This window comes from Typopeltis vanoorti, chromosome 25 (genome assembly GCF_054136105.1).
Source record: "Typopeltis vanoorti isolate ZY-2024b chromosome 25, IOZ_Tvanoo_1.0, whole genome shotgun sequence".
Classification (NCBI taxonomy): domain Eukaryota; kingdom Metazoa; phylum Arthropoda; class Arachnida; order Uropygi; family Thelyphonidae; genus Typopeltis; species Typopeltis vanoorti.
In genome coordinates this window covers 52,508,337-52,522,455 of record NC_143573.1, presented here as the reverse complement: position 1 = coordinate 52,522,455, position 14,119 = coordinate 52,508,337, and the positions used below count along the sequence as shown (strand labels likewise).

The 14,119-nt window shown below is 34.8% G+C and overlaps 2 protein-coding genes across 2 annotated transcripts in view; one reads left to right on the top strand and one right to left on the bottom strand.

Moving 5' to 3' along the window:
• Positions 1-11,294, top strand: part of Pex16 (peroxisomal biogenesis factor 16) — a 131,488-nt gene extending 120,194 nt beyond the window's left edge. The window contains exons 8-9 of the mRNA XM_090414466.1: positions 3,027-3,091; positions 10,981-11,294. Coding sequence (XP_090270592.1) covers positions 3,027-3,091; positions 10,981-11,042 — 127 coding nt within the window. The 3' untranslated portion in view covers positions 11,043-11,294. The remainder of the gene's footprint in view (positions 1-3,026; positions 3,092-10,980) is intronic.
• Positions 1-14,119, bottom strand: part of LOC150092747 (uncharacterized) — a 236,806-nt gene that overhangs the window by 58,168 nt on the left and 164,519 nt on the right. The window lies entirely within an intron of this gene.

Genomic DNA, 14,119 nt, shown 5'->3' with positions numbered 1-14,119 from the left:
ATAGTTGAATTACCGGGTAAGCATTCTGCAGTAGTGTACCATCCAGGTGATGTTGCAATGCCAGATGTCACATTGACTGATGGGAGAATGAAGGTGCTTAAAATATTGCAGAACCTTAATGCAAACACAGCAGTAGAATTAGATGGCATGTCAGCCTATGTATTATGCAAATGAGCAGGGAAATTATCAGCTCTTCTAACCAAGCTGTTTGTCTTAATACTTGGAAAGAGGGTGAAATAGTCCCACTGCATAAAGGATGCTCCAAGACAAGAGTAGAAAATTATAAGCCAATCAGCATCTCAGGAGTGGTGGTTAAATAATTAGAGGAATTGAACTACAGAATTCAGGACTGGGTGAATAGGAATATGATGGGTAGGTCTTACATTGTAATTTGCTTACTTTTTTATAATAAAGTGACAGCGGAGAGAAATGATATTCATTCATAGACTTTGCAGATATTTGACAGGATTCCACATGACCTCTGCTGCATAAATTGGAGTAGATGGGGATGAATATGAATCTAGTGATTTAGTTTAGAGGGTGGCTGATGGACAGATACCAAAAAAGTGGTTTAATGAGAAGGCTAGTGGCATACCACAGGTACTTTGACCTCTGTTGTTTAATTTGTATATCAATCATATAGGAAATAATTTGACAGGAAATAATCAATTGTTTGCTGATGATGCTAAACTGGGAAGAGCAATGGTAAATGTAGGTGATGCAGAGATCTTGCAGCAGGAAGACTTCAACCAGCAGTATGGGCAAGGCTAAATAAATGGCTGCCAGTTTAATGTGGCCAGGTGTAAGGTGATGCACTTTTGGAAGAAGAGATAAGTAGTGATCTCTTTTATATTGATGAGGTCAGGAAGTTGAATTTTAGAGGTATATTGCAAAGGCAGCCCAAACAGCACAGGGTGAGAGAGGGGTTGTTTTCCTATATATAATTCTTTAAATAAGGCCACAGATCTGGACACTTGGATTCCGTAGGGATAAATAAGTGGTGGAGAGGATCCAGGAGTGAATGACAAAAATTGTGGCAGGTCTATGGAATGCCCCGTGTGTGAATAGATTAACACTCTCATGCATAAGGGCCTCATATGAGGACATACTTTTTAACATATACAGGGCACAAATTTAGCAAGATTAATGAATTCATGGTAATACTGTAAGATTAAATTGTACTGTATCATCATAATTTTTTTTATAAATGAATATAAAAAATTGATGCACGAGAGGTTTAATTGGCAATAAAAAGAGACATGATAGAGTCATAAGTTATTAAAGTTAAAGGAGTTTTATGATTATGAGATTGACACTGAAGCCTTCCTCATTGTATGGCAGGAAGGGAGAGAACGTGGGCTACCCACAAAAATTGGTTTAGATTGTTAGGACTAGATTTTTTGCTTGGAGGGGAATGGGTGGCCAGAGTTAGTTTGAGTGTAAGGGACAGTATGACAGGTATTGTGAATAATGGCTCTCCTGGGATGAGTCTGACTCCATAGAGATACCTGTATAAGAATAATTAATTTACTTTTATTATTATTATTGGTAATCTCGCACAGGAACAGTTGCTCAGCCTATAGTACATTACAACTGTGGATCGGAGAAATGTAGACGAGAAAAAACCTTCTCGAATTGTATTTGAAAACCTGTGGATTGTACTCTTTAGGAATTACAGAAGATTCTAGCAGTGGAAGTAGTAGTTCTATGAGTTTGGGGTTTAACAATGAAAAGTTATTCTAACATGTATTTTAACAAGTGGTAAAGTTACTTGTGTGTGTGTCTGTATACTTAAGAAACATTAACCTAAGCTGGCTAATAATTTTCTGATAAATGGCAGCAGTAACTAAACATTATGTAAAGGAGTGTAGTGATAGATGAGATTAATCTCTCTTCTTTCATGAGTGGAAAATTTTTAGGGAGCTTTTAAGGATTAAAAGCTCCATATGTTTCAATAAATTGAGCAATTTGTATACAATTAATAGTTCTTCAGAGGTAAATTAATGCTATGGGTAAATGGAGGAAGGTTATATTTGGAATATCTTTATTCTAAGACAAATTTAAAGTCCAAGTTATTCCAAGATGAGAATTCTTTTATTTTTATTTATTTTTTTGCAAGGAATAAGACGTGAATTATGCAAGTACAGTTGTAGAATCACCTGAAAATCAGATTGTATATTTTCTTTCCATGAAAAATAAACAACTTGGATATGTTTTGTTAAGTAGAGGAGTGATATCTGAATTTTTTTACATTAAATTTTTAAGGAAGGAGGGAATGTGACTTTTACTAATTCTTTGACTAGTTCATCAATAGAGCTGTCCACACTATTAACTGTATAATGGGGAACAGGTATTGAGTTTGAATTTTGGGGATCCCATTTATCTGGGTTTTAACACAGTAAGGTTTAGTGATTCTTTATGCCAAGACTTTTTATGCACTTGTTTTTCTTTTGAGAATCAGTGAAATCCTAAGTCAAAGAGTTTACTGGGAGATTGTTCATTTTTCTGCCAAACTCCCTCCTTCATTAAAAAATTCAGACATCATGATCGACTTTGATATTACTTCTCTATTTGCCATTGTACCACTGACAGAAACCCTTCACCTCATTAAGCCATAATATTTACTCAACATATTTGAATGATTCAAATTTACTATACATTCAGGTTATTTATCATGGAAAGGAAAACATGCATCTAGATGTGGCTGCAGTAGGTCCCTGCCTCATCACCATTTCTCTATAGAATATCTAAAAACCAAACACAAGCTGTTTTGGGCTCCATCGCATAGATACATTTAATGTGTATTATATCTACTTCACAAACTGAATTTAAATAAGAACATCTCGACACTTATGCTTTCCCAGTTTTGAAAAGTGATTCTATTAAACATCCATCGTATGTAATATGAAATAATACTGTTTTATTCCATTTTTTTTATAAAATATATCTTATTTCAACTTATAAGTTTTAGTTCATTTTTCACATTAATTCTCTTAAAAAAATATATTATTATGCATATTATACAGGACCAGGATCCTTCGTCTCTTGTCATTTTTGGCTGAAAATATACCACTTATAGGAATGGTGATTTGTAAGTTCATACATTTATTTTTTCTAAAAAAAAAATTTATTTTGAAAGGAAAACAAATAGTTAACCCATAAAACTTGATTTCACATCTTTAATTTTTATACCATGTTTTGCACACACACAATGATCGCATTACACCCATGAAATGTGTGTCATGATTGAGTTACACTATGCACCCGTTCAGAAATACTAACTTACTTTGCTAGTGGCTGCTCATTACAGGACAGAATTTATGAATTTTAGGTTACTTCACATCCTTCTGAACATACATATTATAGTAATGCTTTTATTACTATCTGAGAATGTCAGAAAAAATAGCCAGAATTATCTCCATAAGTTTTTGGCTCTCATGATAAAAGTTTAATGGAGTGAAACAGTCCTAGGTAACGATTAAAAATAGTATTTATTGCTTGAAATATTGGAAGCATTAAATATTTTTAATGCTTCCAATTAAATTTTTATCGTACGTTTTTCTCAGCATTTAAGCCTTAGCACTCACCTTATTACTAAAATACTCTGGATTAAAGATACATCAGCAAATTTTTAAAAATAATAAATAAATATGGTTGTGTGAAACTTCCCAAGACATTGGAAACAGATTCTTAGGTCAGGTTGTTTATAAAACACACACGCTGGCACCTGGGTTGTTGTGCAGACAATTTCATAATTAATGTTGAACAATTTTAATAAATGGTGTTCTAACAAAGAATATTTTTAAAAAAGTGTTTTGATGACCTTTCATTTTTATACCAGGCAAAAAAATAAAAATTTGCATCTTGTCTGACAATAAAACACCCATTTGTGAAATCAATGGACAGCATCACATCATTGATGGGATGGGTGAGGGAACTATAAAATAAAGTCTGGTTTTGGTTTATTGAGATAAAGTTCTTTGATAAGAATATATATATGAAATGTGTGTGTACACTTTTTGTTGTCTGGGATTGATTTCTTACTCTATTGTTTAGCCCAACAAGAAACCTGCCCTTAACATGGCATTTCAAAAAAACCTTTCATGTTTGTTTTTAAGAATATAGTAAACTTACTATGAGGATATACAATGAGACGGTGAGGATTGGACATTTAATCATCTACATTTCTTACATGTTATGCAGAGTCAAGAATATATGACATCTAAAAGATGTTGTTAGTTTGGTTTTGGATTTTATTCAAGTGTAACGTCACATTTCAGTTTCAGAAAACTTTCTTGTAATAGGTTATGCAATAGTAATATATACAAACATCACCCTCTTTTTCAAAATGTCTACACGTGACAAGCCAAATAACTGGGAGGTCTCCACATTGCCTTTTTAGGAATGCAGAGAATGGCAACTAAATTGTACTCTCTATTAGCTTAAACCATAAATCCATATAATGACACAATGTGATGACATTTTCTGCCAGCTGGGGTGTTGCCTGGTTAAACAATGAAAAGGAACTGAAACTAGTTCTGATTCATCTAGAAGAAGTATTAATGGAAAGGAAATTGAACTTGGAAAAGTACCGTGTAGATATAATTAGCATTGCTAAGACAAACAGGTGCGATTTTATTAAATAAGTATAAGATGTTATATTCAGGAAAGAGTAGTGATATCATTAACATCAAACATGAAATTGGAAAAAGTCTTGTCTAAACAGCAGAATAGGAAATGAATCCCACCAGGTATATAGGAAATTTCGAGAAAAGGGCAAAGCTAATAACAATGTAAGTACTTCTGGATTTATTCAGGACACAGACTAGTCATTCCGAAATAAATAAAGATATGCACAAGTTCATGTGGAGAGAAGACACAAGCAATAAAAAAAAACCATTGACTGTGTCATTGGTGATAGTGATATCTTCATGCTGGTTCAAAAGTATATAGAGGATTTGAAATTGGAAGTGACCATTACTTGAGGATAAAAATGGATATCAGATTAAAAAGAATTAAAGTTGAGCAGGTTTTACAGGTAAACTGGAGACAACTATACAAACATTATTGGAGAAAATTTAAAGCAGTTTGAAAACGAACCAAACCTTGGAGTCTCAGTGGCAAACTCAAGGCAACATTGATTGATTCATTACTTTATTATAAAAACGGAATTAACTCACGTAAATTATTCTTTATTCGTAGAATTTGCCTGAGATCACAGGCATAGGTTAATTAAACAGTAACTGTTATATTCACAAAGCACCACTGAAGTAGCTAAGGTTAAATTTCCTAAATTTAATGTACATACAATTACAAGTTAGGAAAGATTTGCTGATTTATAGAGTACTATCTCCCACAAGGGGGAAAGACATTGACCATCGCATCTGTTTAGGTTAGGGGAGTGAAGTAACGTTTCACATGTTTCTTTGTAAAGCCGTTCCATTAGTAACCGACTTTTGTCTGGTGTTGATGGCATGCTCTGCGAGTCCATACTGTTCAGGTTCAAGGTACATGACTTGTGTTCTAACCGGATCCGAGCAGATCTTCCAGTTTGCCTGAAATATGATAATAACCCACAAGAGCAGGGAATCTGAGATGTGGGAGCTTGTCCTTTGGAGACATGAGATTTTTCTGATGGGTCGAAAGGCCACACAAATATTTAGTTGTTTTAACACTTCAGATATGCATTCGCTAACACCATAGGGGATAGGTATATCAAGATATACCTATCCCCTATGAGTTTCTTACAAATACATCCTCTTCAAATAGAGAAGAACCCTATATGCATTCGCTAACACCATAGGGGATAGGTATATCAAGATATACCTATCCCCTATGAGTTTCTTACAAATACATCCTCTTCAAATAGAGAAGAACCCTATAGTAGGTTCTTCTGTATTTGATGCTAGAGCATGATTACTTAAAGCTCTTTTTATGAAGGAATTCTTATAGCCATTGGATATGAAGAAGGAATTAATATATTGTAATTCTTTTTATAATAGTTCTGAAGAACAAAAGGAGTGGGCTCTATGAACTAGTGATTTTATAGTACTTGCCTTTTGACTGGGATGGTGATGTGATTCAGCATGGATGTACTGTATGAGTCTCTTTTCCTATAGACTGTGAATTAAATTTACCATCTGGTTGGGGAAGAATTAAGTGGTCTAGAAAGTCTGCTTATTTACTTCTACTTCTAGGGTGAATTGGATCCTTGGATGAAGTGCATTTATTTTTGAGAGAAACTGTTGTAAATTCTTCCGAAGTGCCCTTCCATATGGCAAAAATGTCGTCCACATATCTGAACCAAAGGTTAGGTTTGGGTGTAATGTTGTCAAAGATAAGTTGTTCAAAGTGCTCCATGAAGCAGTTGACAATAGCAGGAGATATTGGATTACCCATTGCTGTTCCTTCAATTTGTTGATATAACTGGATTTTATTACAAATTCAAATAATTTGACCATGTCTGGAGGAAATTCTAGGTGTAGTAATTCAATGCTGTCTGCCAACCGAACATTTGTAAATAGTGAAACATTTAGACTAATCATAATGTCTGAATTGTCTAGATGCAAATTGGAAATTTTATTTCCGAAATCCACAGAATTTTTTTATATATGTAGCAGGTTCTTCTAGTTGAAGTGAGTAAATTTGGCAGAATTTACTTGTACATAAGGTACCTATCCCCTATGTACAAGGCATTAGCAAATGCACATCTAAAGTGTTAAAACAACTAAATATTTGTGTGGCGCTCCGACCCGTCAGAAAAATCTCATGTCTCCAAAGGACAAGCTCCCACATCTCAGCTATCCAGGCATCTACCAGATTCCCTGCTTGTCAAAGATAAGTTGTTCGAAGTGCTCCATGAAGCAGTTGGCAATAGCAGGAGATATTGGATTACCCATTGCTGTTCCTTCGATTTGTTGATATAACTGGACTTTATTACAAATTCAAATAATTTGACTATGTCTGGAGGAAATTCTAGGTGTAGTAATTCAATGCTGTCCGCCAACCGAACATTCGTAAATAGTGAAACATTTAGACTAATCATATTGTCTGAATTGTCTAGATGCAAATTGGAAATTTTATTTCCGAAATCCACAGAATTTTTTTATATATGTAGCAGTTCTTCTAGTTGAAGTGAGTAAATTTGGCAGAATTTACTTGTCATATTTTGGGCAAACAGGAAGATCTGCTCTGATCCGGTTAGAAGAACAAGTCGTGTGTCCAGTGCCTTGAACCTGAACAGTCTGGACTCGCAGAGCATGCCATCAACACCAGACATAGAGTTCAGTGGAAGAAGACAAAAGTCGGTTCCTAATGGAACAGCTTTACAAAGAAACAAGTGAAACGTTACTTCACTCCCTTAACCTAAACAGATCCGATGTTCTACGTCTTCCCCCCCCCCTTGTGGTAGATGGTACTCTATAAATCAGCAAATCTTTCCTAACTTGTAATTGTATACACCCATATAAAATTTTTTTTAAAATAAATTTAGGAAATTTAACCTTAGCTACTTATGTGCTTTGTGAATATAACAGTTATTGTTTAATTAGCCTTTTTACCTGTACTGATGATACCTGTGATACTCAGGCAAAAATTCTACGAATGAAGAATAATTTACGTGAGTTAATTCCATTTTTATAATAGTAATTGATTGATTCAGCTAAGGATGTATGTGGTGAAGTTAAAAAAAAGCAGTTCCAAAAATTCCTAGCAAATAGTTGGCAGATGCCTTAAAACAAAACAGAGAGCTAATTATGTGTAAAAGTAGTTAAACAAAAGTCATGAGAAGACTGGTAAGAATATAGAAAATAAATATCAGAAAGATGACATGAAAACCAAAGATAAGGATATCCTAGATGTCTGGAGTAATTAGTTTGAAAGACAAACGAAACAAATAGTGACAGAACCATACTAGAACATTCTTAAGAGGAATGCAAAGGGGACTGGGACGTCCCTGTTACCATACAGAAATTATACAAAGAAAATTCTAAAAATGTGCCACCACAGTAGATACACTAAGGCAACAAAAACACAGACCATCAGATCAACTAATGTTTCAAAACTTTTCTTATTCTTATATAAAAATATTTCACGAGAAACCTGCTCTTACGAGTTTAGTGCCATTCCAGAACTGTGTTTAGGTTCATCATGGTACTTGATATAAGATTCTTCATGACAGATGACAGAAAAACCAAGTTGAGTAAGCTTCTCCTTAGAGATGACAAGAAAGGTGGAGATTTTTCTGGTAGGACAAATGCCCATAAAAATGGAGGTTTTAAAATTTTTGCAATAATGTGTTGCAGTTCATCTGAAGAACAAACAATGGGCATGTGCTACTTATACTGCACTGAGTCATGGAGCAGCAGTTTTGTTTAAGATTTTGACAGTCCCAACTTTTTGAAAAAGATGGTGTGAGCAGCCAATTCTCAATATTTCAGAAGAAATACTGAGAATTGTAGGCTGTCATCAGCTTATCTTATAAGCACTTGAGTTGTACCCATACAGAGGATAAAGTAATTATCCCTATGGCTGATCTCGGTGCTGAACTCACTTTCTTGATGTTCTAACATTACACTGGACAGCTTTCTGTTTTAATTTGTGTGTGTTCACAGGGCCAGTTTGCTTGCTTGCTCCTCATGTCAGTGACAGGAATCGAACCCAGACTCCTTTCCTGGGCATATGGTTGCAAAGCACATAGCCAATAGGCTATGTGCTTTGCAACAGACTTTAATTATATACCTCCTTTTTTAAAGTTTTGACTATTTTTGTTACTTGTATATGTATGCCTGTGAAACCTAATATCAAGTTTTTCTGCATGACTTTTTCATATATTTTATTATAAACTATCTTCATTTTAAAAACTACTGAAGAAAGAACAGTAAACATAAATCACATCCCTAGCATGTAGTGTTGCCAATTTAGCTCTTTTGGAACTAGATCTAGCTCCTTCAGAACTAGTTTCAGCTCTTTTTATAACTTACTGTTAAAGAAAGAAATTGTTTTAAAAGTTATCCAGATGTTCGCATTTGATAAGGAATTGTATTGTACGTTTGGTGCGAGCATCGTACACGTTTCAAATGCATGATGTCAGTCAGTCATGTGGCCCAAACAGCCTACCATTTTGTCACGTTGAAATTGATAGCACCGCTACACCTTCTTCAAAAATGACAAAGAGAAAAATAAAGCTTACAAGCAAAAATTTAGGAGGGAGTGGTTGTGTGAAGTTCTTGGTGACGCCACAAAAGGCCGCTCTAAGTTTTGCAGATGTAAACATCTGCAAAACTTCCAGTGGCCTTGTGTAGTGTTAAACTAAGAAACATCTTGCTGCAGTTCCATATAAGGCTGTTCCTATTACAAATATGCTTGTGAAAAAGTCTGATGAGACCGCAAACTTTGAAGGTAGGTTAGCATTATTTCTTTGTTGTCACTCATCATTCAACAGTTGCAAAAATATTATCCCAGACAGTCAAATTATGCACCGAACTAAGTGCTCTGCAATTGTAAAGAATATTCTAAGTGAGCATTTTGAAGAAGATCGAATTGTGGACATTGGAGATGAAAATTTCAGCTTGCTAATAGACGAATGGAATGATATCACAGTGAATAAGATTTTAGGAATGGCCATTTATTATAGCAAGAAATTCAACAAAATTATGCATACATTTCTGAGCATGGTGGTTCTAGAAAAGTGTGGTATTGGGGCTGTACTGAAAAAAGCTCTTGACCAAGAAACTGGACATTAAAAATCTCATTGCAATTGGTACAGACAACGCCAGTGTTATGGTTGGTGTCAATAATGGCGTTTATGAACTACTGAAGGCATATATTCCCTCAATTTTAATTAGATGTGTATGCCATTCATTACAACTGGCAATGTCTCACACTTGTGCAGAATCTCTCCCAAGAAAATTAGAATTGTTAGTTGCTGAAAGGTATAAGTGGTTTTCACATTCTTCAAGACAAGCAGCATACAAAGAGCTGTATCAAACTAACAATGAAAATGATGCTACTCTGAAAATTATAAGCAATTATGCAACAAGGTGGCTCTCCATTGAACCTGCAGTAGACAGAATTCTCACCCAGTGGTTGGAATTAAAAAACTCACTTCAAAGTCGTGAGTGTAACTGAGAAATGTTACAAAGCTCAAATTTTGTGGGAGATGTACAAAGATGAAAGGAATCTGCTGTACCTTTTATTTTTGCATCCTGTTCTAGTTCAAGTTTAGCAAGTTAACAAAATTTTCGAATCTAACAGTGCAGATAAGATGAGATTATTTGAAGACCTTTCTCGTTTGATTCGCTCTATTGTTAATATGTTAGTACTACCATCATCCACAGCCAACCCTCTAGAGTCAGAGATTAATGACTATTTGGATTCCAATCCAAATCTTGGTTTCAGAGTTGATGATACAAAAGAAAATAATGCAAAACGATGAGCGAAATCGAAGTACGAGAATATAAAGATGCATCTGGAATGAATCCATTGCAGGAAATTGCTCAGTGTGCAATAAACTTATTAATGCTGCCAAATTCTAATGTGGAAATTTTTAGTTTCATGAATGTAGTTAAAACTAAATTAAGAAACAAGATGGAATCAATGCTGGCAGCTATTTTGTCAGTCAAGTATAGCCTCAGGCATAACAACAAGTGCTGTACAGACTATCATTTACCAGCATCTACACTGAGTAATATTGGAACAATTGCCACATATAATAAAGCTGAAAAATCTAAGTGAATTAAGTAGCTAAATACACATGGAAGATGAATAAAGTAAGTAACACTTAAAAGTATCAGCTACTACTTTTATAATTTTAGCTTCAAATTTTCATTTTTAACTCCTTTTTTTTTAAAGATTTAACTGTTTTTAGTAATTTTCATTTGGCAACACTACTCTAGCATGTCATTTTTGCTGGAAGAGAATAAATTCCTTGATATATGGACCAAAATAATTTAACTTTTTTTTCCCCTTTCTCTTCTTTAGATCCCCTCATGGATTACCTTCCTGAGTGGCAGAGAACTTACTTCTATATGTGGACATCGTGATGTAATTAGATAACTGTTTTGATACAGATGATGTAATAACAGCTTTATTAAAAATATTTCAATTTATTTTACTTGAAAATATCAAAATGGGACACTTCAATTGGTATTACTAGGCCAAAAAGGTTATGCAGTGTACTAATTTTAAAAAGCCACAAATCTGCTTTAGTAAGTTTTTTTTTAATCTGTCGTCTCTTTTGCCCTAAAAATAAAAATTACAAAGGGGATATAATTAATAAATTGACCTTTGCAACAGTTATGTAATATTTTAATGTAGAACCATGCTTGATAGTTGTTTTACTTGATGTGATTGGAAGACAAAGATTCAATGACAAAACCTGTGAGTATTCCCCTAACTTTAAGATTTTTATAAATGAGCATTATGAAATGGCAATATAAACTACATTATTTATTAATATCATGTCAGCAATTTTGCAATTCCATCTTCAGAAATCACTAGGCAACTGAAGTCTGTCCTAAAGGTACTCTCTAGCAGGCTAAATTGGGCTGTCTTGACTGTTAGGCTGATGTTCTTAGAATGTAAGCTTCCCAAATTTGTTGAGGTTTGGGAAGTTCTTCAGAGCTGAGGCAAGGAATAATCTTTCATACTTTTTTTTTTTACTTCAACTCGTGACATAACTAGTTGTGAGGTCATATTTTCTTTGGATTTTTGTTAGTTTTTCAGATGTATTCTGGATATAAGGAATGGTGATAGATTTAGAATAATCTCTGTTATGAAGGGGGGGGGGGGTGTGGTTAACTGGTAGCCATTGGCTAAGAAGGTGTTAAGGATATGGTTATGTTCAGTAGTTAGGTCATTGTTATCTGAATTGATTAATTTTGCCCTGTAATATAGGGTTTTATATATAATCCCATATTGTTGGGAGAAGACTGCTGGTGTATGTATCTACCTGTATGTGTAGGTTTTCTGTTAACAGAGAGAAAGCCAGGGATCCATCAGGCTGGCATGTAATCAGTGTCTAGAAAAGGGAGACTGTTGTTGTTTTCCTTTTCCAAGGTAAACTGGATCCTGGGGTGTGGAGTGTATCCAGGCAATGCAGCCAAATAGTGGGGCAGAGTTTAAGGCTTTTTCTTCAAAAGTCTATAAAGAAGTTGGCTAGGAATGTAGAACCCATGGCTGTCTCCCTCTATCTGTTTGTAGAATTTTCCTTGCCAAACGAAATAGCGGGAATTCATGGTGAACTGAAATGGTGAAATTTGGCTTGGATGAGGTCTAAGGTATCTTTGAGTGGGACATTGGAGGAGACATCAAAACTGACTGACCATTATGTCAGTGTGTTGGAGTGAGAGGTTTTCTGTACTGGCTTTAAAGTGAGCTAAGTTTTTCTATATGTGTGTTGGGGGGGGATCAATGCCATCCACAATGGGATGTAATGGATGGTTGCTTATGGGTTTCTGGTAGTCCATATATTTGGGGAAAGGGGGGGGGGGGGGTCTAGAGCTGTAAAGGTTTTAGTCTGTTAGTCACTCTTCCACAGGCCAAGAGATGGCGGGTATCTGCAACTTTTCCAACCTATTACCAACAATAGACTGGATGTTATCCAAGCCAAACCACCAAAAAAAAAAAAAAAAAAAAAACCTATCAAAAGAAGAATTCAAAGCTCTGTAAGATAATTACTAAAGCAGATAAGGGAAATGCCACTGTGGTTCTAAACCAGACTACACAGGTAAGCTTGCCTCTTTACTTTTAGATCAGTCTACCTACATCCATATAGAACATGATCCCACTGAAAAACGTAACAAAACTCCTAAGAAAATATGACCTCACAACTAGTTACCAAGCCACATAAGAAATTGTCATCTCTTATCTGTTCCACCAAAGACCAGCCACTTCCCTTGACCTACTTACAGCCACTCAGGACTTGGTGACCATGCATTTGGACATCCATCACAGAATATGCTGGAAGAGGTCCATTTTATTACATTGCAGCAAGTATGAAAGATCATGCCTCGGCTCTGAAAAACTTTTCAAACCTCAACTAATTTATATATATATATTCTAAGAACATCAGCCTAACAGTTAAGACAACCCAATTTAGCCTGCTAGGACTGACTTCAGTTGCATTTCTTCAGCCTCACTTGCTTAGTGATCCGTAAAGAATATAAGTAGTTATTAAAGTTTTTATAATTAATAAGTTTATGTTGTCATTTCTTAAAACATTAGAAGTATGTCTAACTAACATATATATATATATATATATGCCTATCTACAATAATTATGAAATATTGCAAAAGGATTAAATAAAAACATGTTTGACATTGTTTTATTGGGTTCAGTAATATCACAATGCATCCTGCTAACTTATTGAACAGTAAATTGAAAAAATACTAGGGTTGGTGATTGTAATGGACTATTGATCAGGCAACATGACTTAATGAAAGCATTCATTCAAATTCTTGAGTTTTCTTGCAATGACTGATTGAAGCTAATCACTTGAAATTCAGGAGTAATGGATCTCCAGATTTAAAAAAAAAAAATCGTTGTTTGACTTTTTTAAGTGGGAAATAAAGTCAAAGATAGTACATCAAGAAGTAATTATTATACAGGTTTCTCCATGCTTCCAAATCACACAGTGTGTAAATAGTTCTCTTCAAAAACGTTCAGTGAAGATGCACTCCCTGATAAACCATGTGAATGCATCTCATTGGAACGACCCCTAGTTCTCCCCTTGCATTCCACAAGCTGGAAAATCTCACTTGTCTTGTGAACTATGGATCCCTTGCCAACTTGCACAGCCCCTATTTGAAAGAGTAACTAGGTAAGGAAAGTTGGCAAGAGGGATCCTTAACTTTAGGAGAAAGCCAGCACTGCAATGATGGAACCAGGGGAACAAAATAAAATGCAAACAATAGATTGAAAACGTAAGAGCAGCATGATGCTCTTTCATTACACCACATTAGCATATCTTAGCTAGATATGTTTCAAACTATAGTATGTTGTTGTGGTCAGCCAGATTTTTTTAGATTTATTATGGCTAATGTAGAATTGGTGTTCTTGTATTCTCTTTTCCACAGAAAGAACAATTAACTTGCTAGAGGAAACCGTTTATCTATAGAAG